Here is a 19,185-nt window from a genome sequence, read left to right on the forward strand (position 1 = left end):
ATCAATCATGTATGTTTGCCTTTGATTGACCAAACATGTAAGACACATGAAATGACTTTCTAATCATGTTAGGAGGAGGAAGGGAGGGAGGGAGAGAGGGAAAGAGAAGGGGAGAAAATGGGGAGAAAATGTTTCAACTTCTTTTTATTTTATTCAGAAGTTTCATTGACATTTTCTGGCAATCTTCAAGCATGCTGTATGGGCTTCTCTTTACTAATAATGTTTGCCTTGAGAATTTGTAAAGGTCTAAGAACTCTTTAATTCAATGTTCTAGAAATTACCAGGGCCATAGGGGAACAGATCCCCGTTAAAAGCTCATAGATTACTTTCTCTTTATTTGAAATAGTTCTTAGGGAATGTGCTCTGCTTTCAAGTGGGCATTAGTGATGGTGGGCAGAAAGAGGGAGACTAGAAGAGGCCGCATGTGAGTTTCAAGTAGGAAGAAATGGGAAGCTTGGTGATGTTGACCCAGATGTGATACTGAGGCTTAGCAAATTCATTTCAATTCATGGCCGTTTATTTTGATTTGCGAATTTAAACAACACGCTGACTGGATTTTCTGGCAGTCAATATGGTTTATAACCAAATCTCACAAGCCTTCGCACAATCCTTGCCAAGGATTATAAAGCTTTGCATTTCAAGTTTCTACATTGAGTCAAAGCCCTCTAATTTGGCAAAGGAACCACATACAGTAGCAAAGGAAGAAATCTTCAGTACCAAAGTCATACTAAATTGTAAGTTCCTGCTGGTCCTGGCCTCACCCAGTCCTCTGTTGTGTGGGCTGGCCAAGCTAGGCTACAGCCAATTCTGCATTCACTTATTCAACAAACACTTACTGAGTATGTGTGTCATGAGCCTGCTGCTGTTAGAGCCACTGAGGCTTCAGCGAGTATCCCCTGGTTTCACAAGCCTTCAGCTATCTTGGAGAAAAGAAGCAATAAACAACAAACAGTGTTGTGGGGAAAAACACAGACAGGGATATAGATAAAAATATGCAAGTATGGGATGTGGAGGAGGAGATGCAATTTTCTAAAATGGAATTCTGACATTGTTCCATACAGAAACCTTATCACCCCAGGAATACCAGGAACATCTATATCCTCAAAGAATAAGGAGAAGTGGGATATTTATCCACTATGAGCCTCAGAAGACTCAGAGAACTTTATAACCTTAGCCACTTTTTTCTTGCTTTTCCTGCATTTGCCAGGAAAGTGGTTGGCTCAAAGATTAATTCTTAATAAATGTATACCATTTTCATAGATGGCAGAAAATATTCTGGAGATATCAGTTCTAAGAGAGTCCAGAAACAGACCTTATAACCTGATTTATAAAAACTACAGGGCTTTATTTTGTGCAGGGAAGGTGGATAATGTACTCATTCTTAATCTGGTCCTGGATATCATGAAGTATTGAGTTTGTAAATATTTAGCAATTTATACATTTGTTACATATCCCTTATGTTTATATATTTTAATTTTTAATCTCCCTAAAATCATAATTCTAATGTTTCAGAGAATGGCCTCAATGAAGACATTAAAAGTATGCAAAGACAAGAAGGGTTTGTCAGAGGGAAGCTAAGAAGTACTTAGGGAAAGAATATTCCAGCTCAGCTCAAAAGAACCACAGCATATAGAAACCCTAGACCAACTGAAAGGACTGTGACTGACATCAGGTACAGGACAGCAGTGGGTCAGGGGGCACTGAGATCACTGGAAGCTGAATGACTATTTTGGTAAGATGGGACAACTTGGAGAGACTTATGCAGAGGGATGAGAGGTTCTGGTTCATGCTGGAGAAGATTGTTCGGGATGTTCTATTGAGGATCAGCTGGGGGAAGAAGGCACGTGGTATGGGCAGTGCAGTGAGAAACTTATGGAACAGTCTAGGAGAAAGATGGTGGTGGTTAGGACCTAGCAGTAAAAGTGAAAGTAGTGAGTAGTGCTCAGATTCTGGGTATATTTTGAACATTAGGCCAAGATTCCTAGCAAATTAGATGTGATGCTTAAACAGAGCAAAAACAGAGTCAGGGATGCACTCTTTTTTAGTGTAAACAATAGGAAGGATGGCATTGCCAAGAATAAGCAATAGAAGGGAAGGGTGCAGGTGTACAAAGTATAGGTTACTGGCTCTGAATGTTATGTCTGAGAAGGGAGGGGCAGTCAAATAGAAATGTTATGCAGCAATTGAATCGATGATGGTGGGTTCCCGATAGAGAGATAAAATTGGGAGTCATGTATGCATCTAAAAGTTACTAAAATCACTGAGATTTCCAAGGAAATGAGTATAATTGTTTGAGGCGCTACTTTCCACTGGTGAGGAATATGTGTGGAAGTGCACTGTCAAGGTGCCACTTGTGGTTTGTGTAACATGAGTGGTGGGATGGAATGAACAACAGCTTGCATCTTACTAACTTCTACCACTGGGTTTACTTTGCCAAATAAGGCCTCTGTTTTGATATCATTAGTGTTCCTTCCTGGAAAAAGAGAGCCTCCCATGCCCCAGCCTTATCAGTTGCAGCTGTGACCCTACAGAGATCCCACTGAACCCTTTTGCCCCTCCTGTGCAGGGTTAAGCTCTACTTCTGGTATGCTTCCCTCAACGTGGTCTGCAGAACTTACACCTGCTAGACAATAAGAATTATTTCTTGTGATGGAAAAATTATGTGTTTCTTTGAAGAGGTCATGAGGTGCCCAGATACTTGGTAACATTATTCTGGGTCTGTCTGTTTGTCCATCTATCCAGCCGGCCAGCCAGCTAGCCAGCCAACCAGCCAGGAATGCGTTGCTTAATGATGGGTATGTGTTCTGATAAATGCGTTATTATGTGATTCAGGATTTACACAAGCAAAGATAGCTAAGATATCACTAGTCATATATATATACGTGTGTGTGTGTGTGTGTGTGTGTGTGTGTGTGTGTGTGTGGTTTCTCTAAAAAACCCTAATGTACTTACTTTCTTCCAGGAGTACGTACTAAAACCACCCCCAGCCTTTCAGATCCACTTGGTTTCGACTCCAATTTGTTTCAGGTGGTAAATACAGGAATGTGAAATGTTCATCCCTTTTGGGGAAGCTAATTCATTCCTTATCCTGTCTTAGATCAGCTTAAGTGAAACCATCACCTATCTTGATGCAGTGAATTCTGCCCTTAGAGAGCTGGCCAGAGAAAGACCATAGGACTGGAGCTGTGCAGACATGTGCCCACACATCCGAGTCAGAGCAGAAGCTTCCTGAAGCCTATCAGTGCCTCCTCACCATGCAGACATGGTTAATGATGAGTGAACTGTTTGAAATGGGTTCTGTCCATGGAATCCCTACTGAGTCAACAGTTGCCATAAAATGGACAACAAAGAGCTAAGAGTTGGGTTAAAATGATAGCACTTGCCATGGATTCCTCATATCATGTATTCCTCCTTCATACATTCAAAGATAGACCTGAAGCCAATTTGCCTAGGTTTGAATATCTTGATTTTCCAATTCCAAGCCATGTCTTCATATGGGATGCTGCACTGTCTTTAATTCACAGCATGTGCCGCTATAAAGTGAGGCTAATAATAGTACCATGTGTGGGTAGGATCATTATGAGAATTAAATGAAACAACACATACATAGCATTAAGCACAGGGCTTAGCACATTGTTAGGACTCAGTACATCTTAGCAATTATTAAAGGTTCTTAGTTTATATTTTATTGTTCAAGATTATACTTGCATGTGTACAAACACACATATATATATGGGTAAATATAACCCAAACTGAAGACATTAAAATGATTCCCTTGGCTATGATTAGTGCTAGGGTTATGTATTGTTGAAATTTTATCTCAATATAGTAACAGCCATAATACACAAGTGGTTTGTAAGACTGGCAATGTCCACATCAGCCAATATACAATCTGAATAACATGGGCCAGATTTCCCTAGTGCTTCTTCATTCAGAAATAGAAAATATGATAGAGAAAGCTGTGTTGTGATTCTTAATAAGTAACATTTCACTCATTTATTCCAAATCTTGTGGAATAAACAGAAGAAACATATCACATATTTTCTCCATTCTCATTACTGAGTTAGAACAAAGAAATAATCATGGAGTGTATACCATGTTCCAAGTTGAGCATGTGCATGTGTGTATGCATATAAAATGATAGATTACAAGAGTTAAAACCCATTGGCAATTTGGAGAACTACTTAAATGTGCTAAATTGGAAATATTGATGTAAAATTAAAATTTTTTTTTTGGTGGTACTGGGGAGGGAACCCTTCTACCTCCGGGATATATTCCCAGACCTATTTTATATTTTTTATTTGGAAACAGGGTCTCTTAAGCCAGCGAGGCTGGCTTCAAACCTGCATGATCCTCCTGTCTCCACCTCCCAAGCGTGGGGATTACAAGCGTGCGCCACCACGCCCGGCAAAATAAAATAATTTTAAGAGTTAGACATTCTTACATAAACACACACACACACACACACACACACACACACACACACACACACACTTATCATGTTCTAGAGTGGCTAGTAAGTAATAATATAATTCATAAAATTGGCATGTCAGGCCCCAAATTGTAACCCATATCCTGAAGAGAAAGTTAAGTGAGCACAGTGGGACTGAAAAACAAAAGCATAATAGGAAAAAAATAAACAACGGATCTTAAATTGCATCCAAGTGAAGAGGCCAAGGAAACAGTAAGTATGTCCACTTATTCAGGGATGAGGTGATGGCAGATAGGCTAAATAAGTTCATTGTCTTGGTTTTTACAAAAGACATTAGGGAGATTATCACTGGAACCTGAAGGGCCAGTGGAGGGAGATCAGATACTGGTGAAATAAATAAACAGGATGTTCCAGGCCTGGTTGATAATGTAAATGCAGATAAATCAGACACCAGGAGATTTCCCGATCTCCTTAAGAAAATCAAGAAGGAAAATAAGATCCTACTGCACACAATGTTTAGCCTTTCATTAACTACAGATTCAGGACCTCTGAGCACCAACCTGGGTCTCTTCTAAAGGTACTGAATATAAGGTTAGCATGGACTTTTAAAGTCTAGCATAGCAGCAAGGATAGAGGAAATGTCTTGAAGTTTAAAGAAATAAACTAAAGATGAGTAGCTAGACCATAGTGGAAATTTCAAATAATTCATTCCTCTGCAAGATGTTCATGAAAAATATAAATTAATTTTCAAAGAATTTAGATTGATTTGGTGATAACATATACAAATGAAAACTAGGCTTTAGGGGACAATGACTTGGGAAACTTGGGTTAGGATATCTGAGTGTGATATTGATGGGGAGACAAGTAAGTATACCCCCATATTTCTTGCTACCTCTAGGGTTGGCCTCCTTTGTAATTTCTTTCTTTCTTTCTTTCTTTCTTTCTTTCTTTCTTTCTTTCTTTCTTTCTTTCTTCCTTCCTTTCTTCCTTTCTTCCTTTCTTTCTTTCTTTTTGCCAATACTGGAGATTGAACCCAGGGGCATTCTGCCTCTGAGCTACACCCCCAGGCCTATTTTTTATTTTGAAACAGGGTCACACTGTTTGTGCAGAGTGCCTCACACAAAGTTGCTGAGGCTGACCACGTGTACTTGCAATCCTCCTGTCTCAGCCTCCCAAGTACGGGGATTATAAGTGTGCGCCACCACGTCCAGTTGTCTTTTGTAATTTCTATATACTAGCAGTCTCTATTATCTCAAATTCAAGTTTGCCATCCAACTTGAATTTCTGGTTTTCTGGTTCTATGCATAATAAAAAGCCTAGTGGACAGTCACCATGCTTTTCCCTGTGACACGCCTCCAGGGCTACCATGCTGATTCTCTTTCTTCCTTGAGCAGAGGCAGAAAACAATGTATTCAGAGGGCCAAGAAACCTGCGAGAAAGAACATGAGCTCACACTTTACCTTTGACTTCCAGAAATGGTAAGTGTTCCCAAAGGCTCAAGTGCTGCCAAAGCCTCCTCCTCCTTCTACTCCATCCTAAGAGTCCTGCCTGTCCCCATGGGAGTAATGATGGATTCTCCACCACAGGATATGGGGTGCTTGAGGGAGGAAGTGATTTCTGTAAATAATAATCTGTTTATAAATTTCCTTTTCTATCTGTCCTCAATCCCCAAACAAGAGTGGTTCAGGTCTTCGTGAAATGTGAGAGAATATATAAAGCATGCCAAGAGAACATCAGTATGGTGTCCACCTTGACCTATAAGAGATAAGCATCTGGGAATTAGAAGGTAAGTACACAAAGATGACAATATAGAATGGAGAGCATATGAATAAGACTGTCCTTATTCTAGATGGAAAATGACCTTAGCAAATTGTAGGTCAGGTACCTTAGCAAATTCCAACACAGTGTTGTTTGCAGGTCATGTACCTTAACAAATTCCAGCACAATGACTGTCTCAGTGCCAAAAGGCCATGCTCAGAGCGCCACTTCCAAACATGAGGGAGTTGGCCCTGGTCAAAAACAATGCAGTAATATAACCCTGGGAGGGAAATGTGTTTTCAGTTACACCAGGGCCCAGTCCAGCCTTTCCCACAGGCTCTTCCTAAACAGGAACTTGGCAATGGGATTAGCAGAGCTGGAGGGGACATCCTTGGCTTTAGAGGTGAGGCCCATCAGGGTCCTGGAGAAAGCTGGGCAGGAGTTTTCCCTGCTGGTAATAGCACTGAAGAATCAGCGTCACATCCACTTTATTAATTTTCTTGACAGGCAGCTCTAGTTACCATGCAGGCACCACAAAATCAAAACATACGCATGTCAAGTGGCCCCATCTGTGGTGGGGCCTTGCCAAAGCCCATGTCACATCAACACAAGGAAGCAGGACACAGATCCTTAGACTTTGTGCTTGGTCCTGAGAGCAATCCCTGGCTGGAAAGTAACCACCAGGGCTGGCTTGAAAGAGCCAGAAGGGTTCTCTTGGTGACAGTCCTTTCCCCTGGGTCTGGGCTTCTTGCATTAGATGCAAGAGTTCTGGGAGACACACAACTACATCTGGCTTTTAGGGTCTGCCTCTAAACATAGCCACACGGACCTCCCTGCTGCTTACATTTTGCCTGCATTCAGTTTCATCCATGCAGGACAACAGCAGCCTGGAATAAAGAAGCCATTTAAAAGAATTCAATATTCTTATTTTTAAGTGGGGACTGAACACAGGGTTCTGTTGATCTGAGGTCTTGGAGCACATAAAAAGCATACGAGGAGAAGGTTTTAAGTCAAGCTATTGATTACTCTAAATATTGCTAAAATGATGGAAGGAGTTCCAACACAAATCATTCTTTCTTTTCATAGAGAAGTGTCAGCTATCTGTTAGCTAAATAATCCCAATTAAGTGGGTATAAATGGCAAGGACCTAGAAAAGCTGCTGCTCTAGGTAACACAACTCAGAGACGTTTAGGGTGAGTACCAGTATGCCTGCATCCTCATGCTCCCCACCCAGCCCTCCTGGTGCAATCCAGGGCACTTCCTCAACTCAACTCGACTGCACACAGCAGGCATGGCAGAAGAAGGCTCAAGCCTTTGATCTCAGAGTTTTTGACCCTTGTGGCAGGACTTCCTGGCAGTCATTAATGTCCCCCCTGGACTGCGACTAGTTCTGCTGGTTATATAACAGAATATAAACCTAAATCTGGAGCTGACTGCCATTAGTGCCAAATAAGAAAGGCCCAAAGTAGGCAGGTTTTGCCACACTAGTTTGTCACTCTGACTGACCAAGCTAAAAGCAACCCAAGGGCACGAACTAGAGTTACTATTATTCCATGCACCTGAAGTCTTCTTGGTAAGGGACCTGGACTCTCAATTCAGTGCCCTGGAAATACACTCCTGATCAGACTTGGCCTTTTAGGATAGAATTGGTCCTTTCTCTTCTTGCCAGGTAGTAACCACTGTGGAGACTGTGGAGGGGTTGCCCAGACAGCTCTGTGGGTTACCAGCCGGCAAGGAGATGAACACTTACTCACTACCCATTTCCTGGGGTAAAGGACTCAGTGAATCGTTTCATTCGTTCAAATAGCCATGGCATGTCAACCCTGCCGGCCTCCTTGATTGTGCAGAAATAAATAAATGAATTATGTTGTTGGGGTTTGGGCTGCAGCACAAACACATGGTCTGCATTTATCCGCACAGTGAGAGGTCCACGAGCCACTTGATATAAAAGAGCAAAATGATAATTCTTTTCTTTAGGCGCTCTGGTGCCATATGGAATGTATATAAATCATATTTTTGTTTTAACAGCGGAGGCTTTGTTGATAGATAAACATGTGGTTTATCTAAAAAAAGAGAGGATTGTGCTTTGAACAATCATTTAATGGCCGTGGATGTGCCAAATAAAAATAAAAACATAATTTTGAAAGGAGCTGGCCTTGTGCCCAAATCCATAACAAGGAATTTCTCCTTAACCAAAGTGGTTAAAGCCCGTCGATCTGTTTTGAGTTTAAGCTGTGCTCTCTACTCAACCCCACGACAAATGGAATCCTGGGCTAATGTGTGCTAATAAGACAAGACGTTACCTTTATGAATGACCTCATGGAGAAGAGGTTGGCGAGCATCGTGGAGAGGCCTTGAGCCAGGCAGCTCTGGGCTATGAAACCCAACTTCAGCTCCGCCAGGCAGATTGCATCATCTCCCTCTTTCCAGTTCCAGCTCGGGATGTTTAGCAGATGGGCCTGTAGAAACAAAAACAGGTATGAGACCTTCTTTGTTACATGTTCAATGGTTTAAAAATCTCTGCTGGCAAATACAGCATTGCCCAAGTACTCAGGGCCATCCAGACCTGGCCTTTCCCCCCCATTGTTTGTGTCTGGTGTTGGGTGTTTTGTTCTACACTTCTGTTCATGGACCTTCAGTCTCTTTGCAACATTGCTTCTGCACCTTGTCATCTAGCCAAATAGAACCCAGAGGGATTCTTCCCTTGTGGCAGACTCATCAGCCCTCACCACTAGGGTGTCTGGCTAAGTTGCTCATAAATTAGCTCCTCAAGTCAACCAGGAGACTTTCAGGTACCTGCATATTCTTCCATTCTTTTTTGCCTGCTTTACCCGTACTCTGCATCAGTGACTCCCAATGTTGAGTGGGCATCAGTAGGCTTAGCAAAGCCACAGACTGCATGTCCCACTGCTCTAGGTTTCTAATTCAGTAGCTCAGGGTTGGATAATCTGCATTTCTAACACGTGAGAGGTGCTGCTGCTGCTGTTGTTCTGGGGAGGGGGCAGGTTACACATGGATAATTACTGCCCTAACTCATCAGGTAAATCATAGTGCAAACATCCTACAGTCTCTTGCAAATATACTGGTCCTATTCAGCAGTTAGATCAGATCCTGAGATAGGACTCAGAAACATACTCATGCAATGATCTTTTAAGCAGTATGAAGCAGAAAGTCTAAGATATACACGGAATGAAAAATAATCAAAATGCAAAAAAGCTTTCCAGAGTTGGAAATATCAGCAAACAACCACACAGTAATGGTTTACAAGGCCTTAACATCAGGTACAACACTTAGGTTCAAAAACCAATTATATAAATTTGAAATGAGAAGACCTAACTTGGCAGCAAACAAGAGAGTAACACACACACACACACACACACACACACACACACACAGCAACACTGAACTGTCTGAGTAACTCAAACCTCAGGCATAGGTCATGTGACGCATCACATAGGATGCCAGTGTCAGCCTGTTAGCAGTAGTCTCCAGGACAGGAAGATGAGCATTTCATGCTTCCATGGACAGGTCAGACCACGTCCAGAAAACTGGACCCGGTTTTAATGGTCAGATTTAAAGAGGGAAAATAATCAACTGAATAACTTCTAGAGAAAAATGACAAAGACAAGAGGAGGTGAGCATTCTAGAAAAGATCTCTTGAGGAAACGCTAAGAGAGCTGGCAACATTGGGCCTTTAGAAGGGCTATGACCTTCTAGAGACAGGAGAGGTCCATCTGAATACCTCAGGTGCTGCCACCTCCAAATTAAGTTCATCTTGCTGTGTTCTAGAAACCAGAAATAGGACTGACTGATATATATTTCAAGAGAACAGTGTTTTGGCTTCTTCCATAAAGGAACTTTCTAAGAATGTAAACTGTCTAATAAATGGAGAAGTCTACCTCAAAAGACATAAGGTCGCCGGGCGTGGTGGTGCACACTTGTAATCCCCGCGCTTGGGAGGTGGAGACAGGAGGATCGTGCAGGTTCGAAGCCAGCCCCGCTGGCTTAAGAGACCCTGTTTCTAAATTAAAAAGTATAAAATAGGTCTGGGAGTGTAGCCTGGAGGTAGAAGGGCTTCCAGGGACCCCAGTACCACCAAAAAAAAAAAAAAAAAACCAACAAACCAAAAGACATAAGGTCTTTGTCCCTAAGACTTAGCAAGTACTCCTAGTTGCTGAAAAAAGGTCTCTTGTAATCTATGGGGCTTGAATCAGAGAGCCCTTCTATGTCCCTGCACAAGCCAAGATTCTGTAGCTCTGAATGATTTCGCTCTGTGCATCAACAACAGTGGGAGTCCAAAGAGAGGCTGCCTCTCACTCTCAGGACAGCATATGATAGTTGTTCCAAAAGGGGTGAAAGACTCCATCATAGAAACAAACATGGCCAAGAGCTTTAGGCTCTGCCTTCAGAAATACCATTCTTACAAAACTCCTTGCAAAATCCACTTCTATGACAATCTTGTGTGCCCTGAGCCAGCAGCAGTTACTGCTGGGAGAGATGACTGCATCCTCCCTGATGAGAGCACAGTTAAAACAGTCCTGTGTGTGGGCCGCAGCAGATGGTGAGTCCTGTCAAACAGACTACCAGGGGGGCTTCCCCACATCGCCTACCCAAGTCCAACAACTAATGCTACCCTTTATCCCATTTCTCTCTCTGCTCTTCACTGGCTTAAGAAGGCAACTTTTCCTCTTTACTTCTCTGGCACTGTAAAGAATAAATTAATTTTAAGTGGAGAAATATTCATTTGCAGAGAAGAATATCATCAGAGAAGAATGAGGAAAAATTACATCTAAGTAATAGACTTGTGTGTGATGGGATATTTGGGTGGTCCAAGCCCTAGAGAGACGCCACATAACCTTCATGCTGCATTCAAGCCAACAGGCCAAACCTTTTCCAGAAAGTCTCTCATACCCCATGTGCCCACTAGGATATGAACTCAGGCATTTCAGTTTGGGTCCTTAATGTCCCCATTTGGTTTGAGTTCTTTAGACATGTTTTATGTGTCATTACATAGGAAAATCGTGTTTGTTTCAGGCTTCCATAGCTCCTTTCTTGGCCATCATATTTTCTCCAATCACAGGACAGAAAGTGGAGCTGCTATGCCACAGGCTAGGAGGGAAACCTCTGTGTATAAAACCGAGCGAGGACCTTGACTAGGGAGCTCATATCTTTGTTTCTGGCATCTTCATCATCTTTCATTTGAGGACACTGGGGTCTCATGAAAAATGGCAACATTTCTGCACAGGAATCTGTAGCAGATTCCCTCTAATTTGGAGAAGAGAAAGGACAGCCCTCTCACCCACCCCAGATCAAGACCCCTGCTCCATTTCTACTTCTGGATCACCCCTCACCTAACAGAGAAGAAATGTGAAAATGGACTGTACTGGGAAACCAGGAGAAATGAATTCCAGCTCCAGCTCCACCTCTCACTGCATGTACAACCTTGTAGAAGCACCACAAAAAATAAAAGAGGCCAACAAAGAGGAAACAATACCACTACTATAGTTTGGATCGTAAATGTCTCCCAAAGGTCCATGTGTTAAAAACTTGCTTCCCAGCATGGTAGTACTGGGAAGTTGGTGGGGCCTTCAAGAGGTAGGCCTAGTCACTTGCGGCATGCCTTTGAAGGGGAATGTGAGACCCCTGTCCTTCCTTTCGGTTTCGCTTCCAGGCCATGAGATGCGCAGTTCTGCTCCACTATATATTCCTGCCATGACATGCTGACTCACCACAGAGTCAAAGGAACAGGACCAATTGATCATGAACTAAAACCTTCAAAACTGTGAGCTGAGGTGAAACTTTATAAATTGATTATCTCAGGTATTTGTCATAGTGACAGAAAGCTGACTAACACATCTGCTGCCCAAGCAGCAGTAAGTGAGAAAGCTCAAGGACCCGGCATCTGCATTGGGCCATTGGGATTTGGCTTCTGGGTTAGAGACAAAGGCTCCTTTAACTAGAGTTTTCTGGAAAAAATAAGACAGCCATTAATAGGTAAGTTATCAGGGTGACACTTAGCCAAGACATAAAACATTATCCTTTCCTTAAAGAGAATCATGCCATTTAAGCTCAAATTATCTCTGTGTTTAGAGATGGCCAGACCAAAGTGCCTTTCTCTGTGAAACATAGCAGCATTAAAGAGATCCACTTTGGAGAGCCCCAGCTCTTCTGTAAGCTTACTCCAAGGAACCCATTTGGTTCAGTGGGCTGTGGCCCCATTTAAAGGGAAGGTGTCAGTTGGCTATTCTGACTCCTAGCTTGCTGATTGCTGAGTGACCACAATTTGAGCTCATCAGAGTTGTTCTGTCAATAGCAGAGCTTAAACCCCCTGGTGTGAAGTTACACTGGGATGCTACAATGCACAGATGGTCCAATGAGGACTAAATGAGATAATGGATGTCAAAGCTCTTGTAAAACCATAAAACAGGACACAAATGCCTGCAGTTATTATGACGACAAATTCAAAGCCAGTTTTATATGGAGGAAAAGTGGGCAGTTTCTCTACATACATCCCTGTAGGCTCTAGAATATCACCATCATTAGATCGCGGGGTATTGACACTTTTTATTTGCAAACCTGATATTCAATTAGGAAATCAACTATCCCTTGGAATAAATGAATAGTAACATAAGTTTCCACACACATATCTGATCTTCCTAAAAGCAGGCTTAAGTGGGTAGAGATCTATGGGCATTTAGGATAGGTGTGGAGAAAGGGCCACGAGAGGAAGAAAAAAATATTGAAAGAGAAGAGAAAGAAAAACATGTTTAAAGGATATGTGGAAGCATGTTAGGAAACAGTAAAATTGTAAAACAGAGTGAAGAAAGTGCATGTGGATCCTACCAAGAATGAGATGACAAATAACGACAAGGGAACGTTTCATTCGCTCTCTAAAAGAGAGAAGTGAAAAAATACACAGGGAAATGCCCTGTGTCAAAGTCACACTCTCCCACACCCTTACTAATGGTACAGAGTTCTGTGAGTGATTTGGCATGATCCTGAAACCCACATAGGTTGGGACAGTTCTAAACAAAATGTGTTTTAAGCAAATTATCACCAGCCCGGTGATGTCCTCATCATCATTTTGATGTCCTCATCAATCATGACGACATTCAGGTTGCTGTGATCATGTGCTTACTGACCAGGTATTGTTTGGATCTTGGGCCAGTGGAGCTGCTCTCAGTTTGACAAGAACTACATAGCTGAAATCGCCTTAATTTTCTGAAGATGCTACATCAGCACACGTTTGGGGGGGGGTGACATTTCTTTCTAAGCATACCACATTAATTTCCCTATTCAATCAAAATCTAAACAACAGCTTAAAGCACTCCCACACTAAATGAAATTTCAAGTCACAAATGAAAGAAGGAGCGTTCCCGGCGGCAGGAACTGTCACCCGTCACAGCCTTGCTAATAAAATTCACCTCCACCTACAGGGGCTGCCATCAGAAAGCCATTCCAGATTGAGGGCTGTGAGTTTCCAATAATCTCCCTTTATCTACTCGGTATCCTTGGGTTTTCAGTGACAAACAGGAGAATGTGACCTTGGGTGCCTACCACAGAACCCACTGGCTGGAGATAGACATGCTGGGCAGTGGAGCCACCTGCAAAGGGTTGGGCCATGGTTGGCATCGGGCAGCAGTTCAGAGTGGTGGGCCAGTCACCGACAGCAGGCTCCACTCAGCGATGGCCTCTGATGGGCCTCCACACGGCAAAATGGGCCAGCACTTTCCAGCAATTAAGAAATAATGGCATGGCACTGGTGCACTTGGCAGAATGGAGTTTTCTCTGGGTCACCTGACTGTCTATTTTGTAGGGAATATCGCCTAAAAGGTGGGGCACAGTCTCGTTCATCACCCAGCAGGGAGTTATTCTGTTCAGATAGGACACCTGGCCCCAGGTACTGAGCAGCCTCCAGCTTCTAAGCTTCATTAAGGAGATAACTGGTACCATATCAAATAGAGCAAAATGCCACCTTTCCTCCCCCAAAGCTGTCTTCTAGAGAGCATAATGATAGGCTGAGTGAAGAAGCATTGCCCCTGGATGAGAGACTTTCAGATCTGGTTTACTGAGAAGTAATCACAGAGAACCCACATAGACTCTTCTGTTTGTTTTCCTCCCAATCAACCCCACAGTAAGCTATAACACCAGAAGCGATTCTTTATGTTTAATATTTGGACAGCCAACAGTTTTTCTCAATTCCACTCTGCAAATTCTCCTCCTGAATTTAGAATGTCATGTTCCGATTTCTTCACCTGGCATATACCATGCTTCTTCAAGTTCACCTGGTCTCAGAGAGAGACAGTCCACCCTTGTCTAAGGCATTTTCTACACCTTGACTGCTTGATCGTTGAGAGCATCTCCCTTGCTGATATCCCTCTGCGTGCCGGGCACATTGGCAATGCAGGGTGGGTATTCTATAAATACTAAGGAAAATCACTGCAAGCTGGACATGTGTGGTGGCACATGCCTATAATCCTAGTACTTGGGAGGCTGAGACAGGAGGACCACAGGTTCTAGGCCAGCCCTGGCAATTTAGTGCGCCCTTATTTCAAAGTTAAAAAAATAAAATAGGGCTGGATGTGTAGCACAGAGGTAGAATCCTCCTGGGTTCAATCCCTAGTATAACAATGAAAGAGTAAAAGAGAGGAGAGAGGTGCGTGTGTGTGTGTGTGTGTGTGTGTGTGTGTGTGTATGGAGAGAGAGAGAGAGAGAGAGAGAGAGAACACCTCAGCTCACAGAAATGAATATTGTTGGATTTAAGTATGGATGGATTTAATAATACATTAACATTTCTGAACCAAGGGGTTTAACAGATACTTCCTGAATGAAAGAATCAGAACATGGAGGAGCTTCTTTCCAGCCACCCGCTGCAGGCCGTCTACACTCAAATCATCTGTATGTTACCACAAACAGGTTGCTTGGTCTGAAGAAATATCTCAGAGAGTTTCTCGTCTTTCTTTCTTGTCTCTGCCCAGGCATTTGTGTGGGTGGACGCACATGGCCGCTGCATTGTGGAGTTGAAAGGCGAGGGAGATGAAGCTAGACCTGGATCCTGCGTGTGGCCGGGGGCCTGGACCGCTCTCACTGTCCTACCTTGTTGTGATACTGCAGCATCTGAGTGATGATTCTGATCTTCGGATGGTAGTTCTTTATGGAGATCACTCTGCAACAGAGAGAACCAAAGCTGAGGCAGGGCCTGCCTTACCCGCACAGGCTGATGGGAAGATTAGTTTGATTATCTCCAAACAAGACGTAGGTGGGGCTGGCAGCTGGGCCCCTCCATAGAGGCTACAGGCACAGGGCCAGGTTCAACTGTGTTCCCACTAGTATATATCTTGGTGATTTGAAAAGGAAGTTACAAGACGGCTACAGTGTGTATCGTAGGCATAAAAAATATATGGGAGCTCTGAGCTGCCTGGGTGAAAGTTATGAGTGCTGCTGGGCACTGAAGGTGGGACGTCTGGGGCAAGGATACTGCCCAAAGAGACGTGGAAAGCAAGCTCGAATGAAATCTGGCAAAATCCTTCAGATTTTTGCAATCTCCCACCCCAGGGTCCTGCCTAGAAACAGTCTGCTCTGACTATAGTTCCCGAAGTTAACGACTTGAAATGACAATGACAAATCAAACGAGCTGCCTGACAAATGGTTCTAATTGTCAGACACACGTGGCCACTCTCACGAATGTGAGTTCTAAGCAAGGCTCTTAAGAGCAAGGAGTCAGCTCCCACAGTTAATGAGTCTCCATGAGGACTTGAATGTTGGCTGGAGGTAGATGCCAATACCTCACAGAGGTCACAGTCTTGTGGAAGGTCCTGTCCAGTGCCCGCGGTCCATGATGAGCACTAACCAGCCGGCCGCCACCCACTCTCACTGGCACTGCTTCTCCTCATAATCCCAGGGCTGGGAGAGGAGGGGCAGGGGCAGATAAATGGCAACACCTGGCTTCCAGTCACAGCTATTGTACTAATGAACTAGGTGACCTTAAGGAAATTCCTGGGCTCCTTGTTCCTGTTTCCTCATCTGGACAGTGGGGGCAACAGTACCTGCTTTATTTACTTCACAGGCTTGGTATGAGGAGCGAATGGGAGACCATATGTGAAAATGCTTTGAAATCATTACAAGCTCTCGCCACGTGTAAGTTATGGTTTTTGTCATTACCGACCCTGTCAGAGGTGACATTGTACATTTCCTTCTGTGACAAGGAAGGCTAAAGAATGGAATTTCACAGAAAGACCCACCTCCTAAGCCTAATCAGAAGTACAAGTGCGGCCCTTCATCATGACCGCCCCCACAAACTTCCCACCAAGCCACACTCCCCACTTTACCCCATTTTGTGCCAAGATAGAGGGAAGGTAGCCCTGGAGCAGCTTTATCTGAAAAGCTGGAACTTGTGAATTTAGGAAATGGATCATGGGAAAGCCTCTCCCTGCACAAATCCACCCTGGGCTTTTGCACTTGAAGGATTTCCTTTTATTTTTGAAAGAGCAGTGTGTTGGCCCCAGCTTATAACTCAAGGACTTTGAGCCTCCGTCAGCCTTCTCTGTGCAGTTCACAGATCAGCCAGTTTTCTGCATTAGCTCATTGCAAATGGATCTTTGACATTTTAATTTCAAAGGGGGCAGATTGGTCTCATTAAACTAAGGAGGAAGGAGGATTATACAAATAAGAGAAAAACAGAGCCTATTTTTTTTAACCCTGAGCTTCCCGTTTGCTTTTGCTGCATAGGCCTTAGTTCTGGTTAATGGATGGCTTAATTACATTCCTGATACTACCTTTGTCCAGTCATTTCTACACCTTGGTATCCTGCCAATCACCCTGGTGCCTATTTATGTTTAACTCTATCATAGTCAGAGTTTTAATAAAACACTGCAAGTCAGAGAAATGCCCCATTTTGAAGCTATTATTTCTATTATTCACCTTATGGGAGAAAACCATGATCCAATTCCAAACTTCTCTGTGGGGTCAAAACTTTAAGCTCCATCTTCTGGTATGTTTTTGTTTTGTTTTGTGTGTGTGTATGTGCATGTGTTTTGTTTTGTTTTTCTTGTTGCTATTGTAAAGTTGAAAGAGAATAAAGCCTAGTTTCTTAAAGCCAACACTTTTATCACTTCAAATGACAGAAAAAAATCTTTCAAATGATGGGCATGCCACTTTAAAAAAGGACAATTGAGACATTTTAAGCTGAGGTTGGCTGCTGTGGTCACTTCCCTGCTGTGACTAGCTAGAAGATGGGCCAGGTTTGAAGCTGGGGGAGACTACTTTTCTGCAACCAGGAGAGCCCACTTCTCACAAGAGCTCCTGCATCCACTTCCTTCAATCTACTGCACTAAGTGCATTGCCAAAGAAAAGTGAGTGGAAATAGAAGACTGTGCCAGATGTTGCCTGCCAGACACAAGGACCAGATGCTATGGGGATGTCTTGTTCATCCCAAATGCTCCGGAAGAATTCCTCTGCATCACTGGCAGGAAGGCTCACATCACTGGGGGCCACTGATTAAAAGCGAAGACAAAGGAGATGCGAGCACTGTAATGACACAAAGACAACTTCCCAGCCTTTGCCTTCAGGTAAATTCCCAGGACACGGTAACCCAAGCTGCAGGGAGAGGGAGCCTTGGTCTGGATCAGAGGATGGCTGTTCACAATTAAGCAGAGTTCCTGAGAATATAGTAGGAGTGAAATGTCTTCTCTTAGTTCATCTCCTCTCCAGGAGACTCTCCTTATTATTCCCTCCCAGCTCAAATAACCATTCTGAAGTGTATGCTAGAGAAGAGACAGATTCCAAAAGGACTCTAACTACCTGCAGCAGAACGTCTTGACTTTTTAGTCATGTCATAGTCACAGGACCTGACTGCCAGTTTATGAAAAGAACAAAAAGTGCACAAGTTCTCCTCTGAAATGAGAAAATAAGGTGATTAGGTTGGGGCCAAAATTAGCTTTAGAGGGGCCTAATGTTTTAGGCTTAACATTTTCTGTATTGTATAGAAAAGGCACTGGGTAGTGTATTCTGAACTGTCCTCCCTAAAAAAACATTATTTTTTAAAAAAATGTGGAAACTCTAATCAAATGGGTTTAAGATATACCCTGTAGTACATTTTCTTACAGATTCATATTAATATTAGCTTTACTGAAAATGCTTTCAGTGAAGATAGGCAGCTCTTTGAAATTAGCTAATTGGCCAATAACCCTTTGCAGAGCAGGGTGCTGTAAACACACTTGGAAAGCTCTACCCAACACTCTCAGCATTGACACTATTGACATTTGAGGTCAGGCAATTCTCTACGTAGAGGTTGTCCGGTGTGTTGTAGGAAGATTAGCAGCATCCCTGGTCTCTACCATCAGATACCCGCAACACCATCCCTAATTATGTCAACTAAAAACATTTCTAGACATTGCAAAATGTCCCCTGGGAGACACAACCAGTCTAAATCTAACTTCTTTCTCTTTTCTATAAGAGTTGCTATGAGCCCCCAGAAATGCCATCTGCAAAGGCTGAGCTTCCTGTTGGTGGTATCTATGTGATATAATCTTCCTAGCCACCACAGCCTTGGCTCCACCAGATCTATAGAGGAGATCAGACATGTGGTGGCTTATGGTGGAAAGAGGGTCCCACAGAAATAGTGCTCTACAGACCCCAAAGGGCTGCCAAGCCCAGAGCCTTCTCCAGCCTCCCCCACCTACTCCAAGTTACCTCATGATGTTGGAGGCATCTTCAGCATCTGGGTCAGCGCAGTACTTGTTGGCAAGGATTAGGCACGCATCTGCTGACTCTATCTGAGACACCAAAAGGAAAAATCACAGAACACAAACATATAAATAGCCACACTCAACTGCAGTCTCTCTCTGTTGACAGCTCTTGGGGAACCTGGTGTTTTGCAAGGAAAGAAAAAAAAATCCTTGAAGATTATAGTTTTTGTCAAAAGTGTAGGTTGCAAGTTCTTGTTATGTTATAAACATTTCATCTTGTTGCGGGTAGAGAGTGCAACATGTACCTTA

The 19,185-nt window shown here is 43.1% G+C and overlaps 1 protein-coding gene across 21 annotated transcripts in view; it reads right to left on the reverse strand.

The window, feature by feature from the left end:
* KCNMA1 (potassium calcium-activated channel subfamily M alpha 1) overlaps positions 1 to 19,185 on the reverse strand; it is a gene marked incomplete at both ends in the record, with an annotated part of 759,101 nt that overhangs the window by 192,156 nt on the left and 547,760 nt on the right. For 20 of the 21 annotated variants that reach the window (XM_080693568.1, XM_080693563.1, XM_080693576.1 and 17 more), the window contains 3 exons: positions 8,494 to 8,649; positions 15,287 to 15,356; positions 18,881 to 18,963. In XM_080693568.1, the coding sequence (XP_080549694.1) occupies positions 8,494 to 8,649; positions 15,287 to 15,356; positions 18,881 to 18,963 (309 nt within the window). The remainder of the gene's footprint in view (positions 1 to 8,493; positions 8,650 to 15,286; positions 15,357 to 18,880; positions 18,964 to 19,185) is intronic. The other variant, XM_080693567.1, reaches the window with a different exon arrangement.

The sequence above is a fragment of the Muscardinus avellanarius genome (genome assembly GCF_963383645.1).
Source record: "Muscardinus avellanarius genome assembly, chromosome: 4".
NCBI lineage: Eukaryota > Metazoa > Chordata > Mammalia > Rodentia > Gliridae > Muscardinus > Muscardinus avellanarius.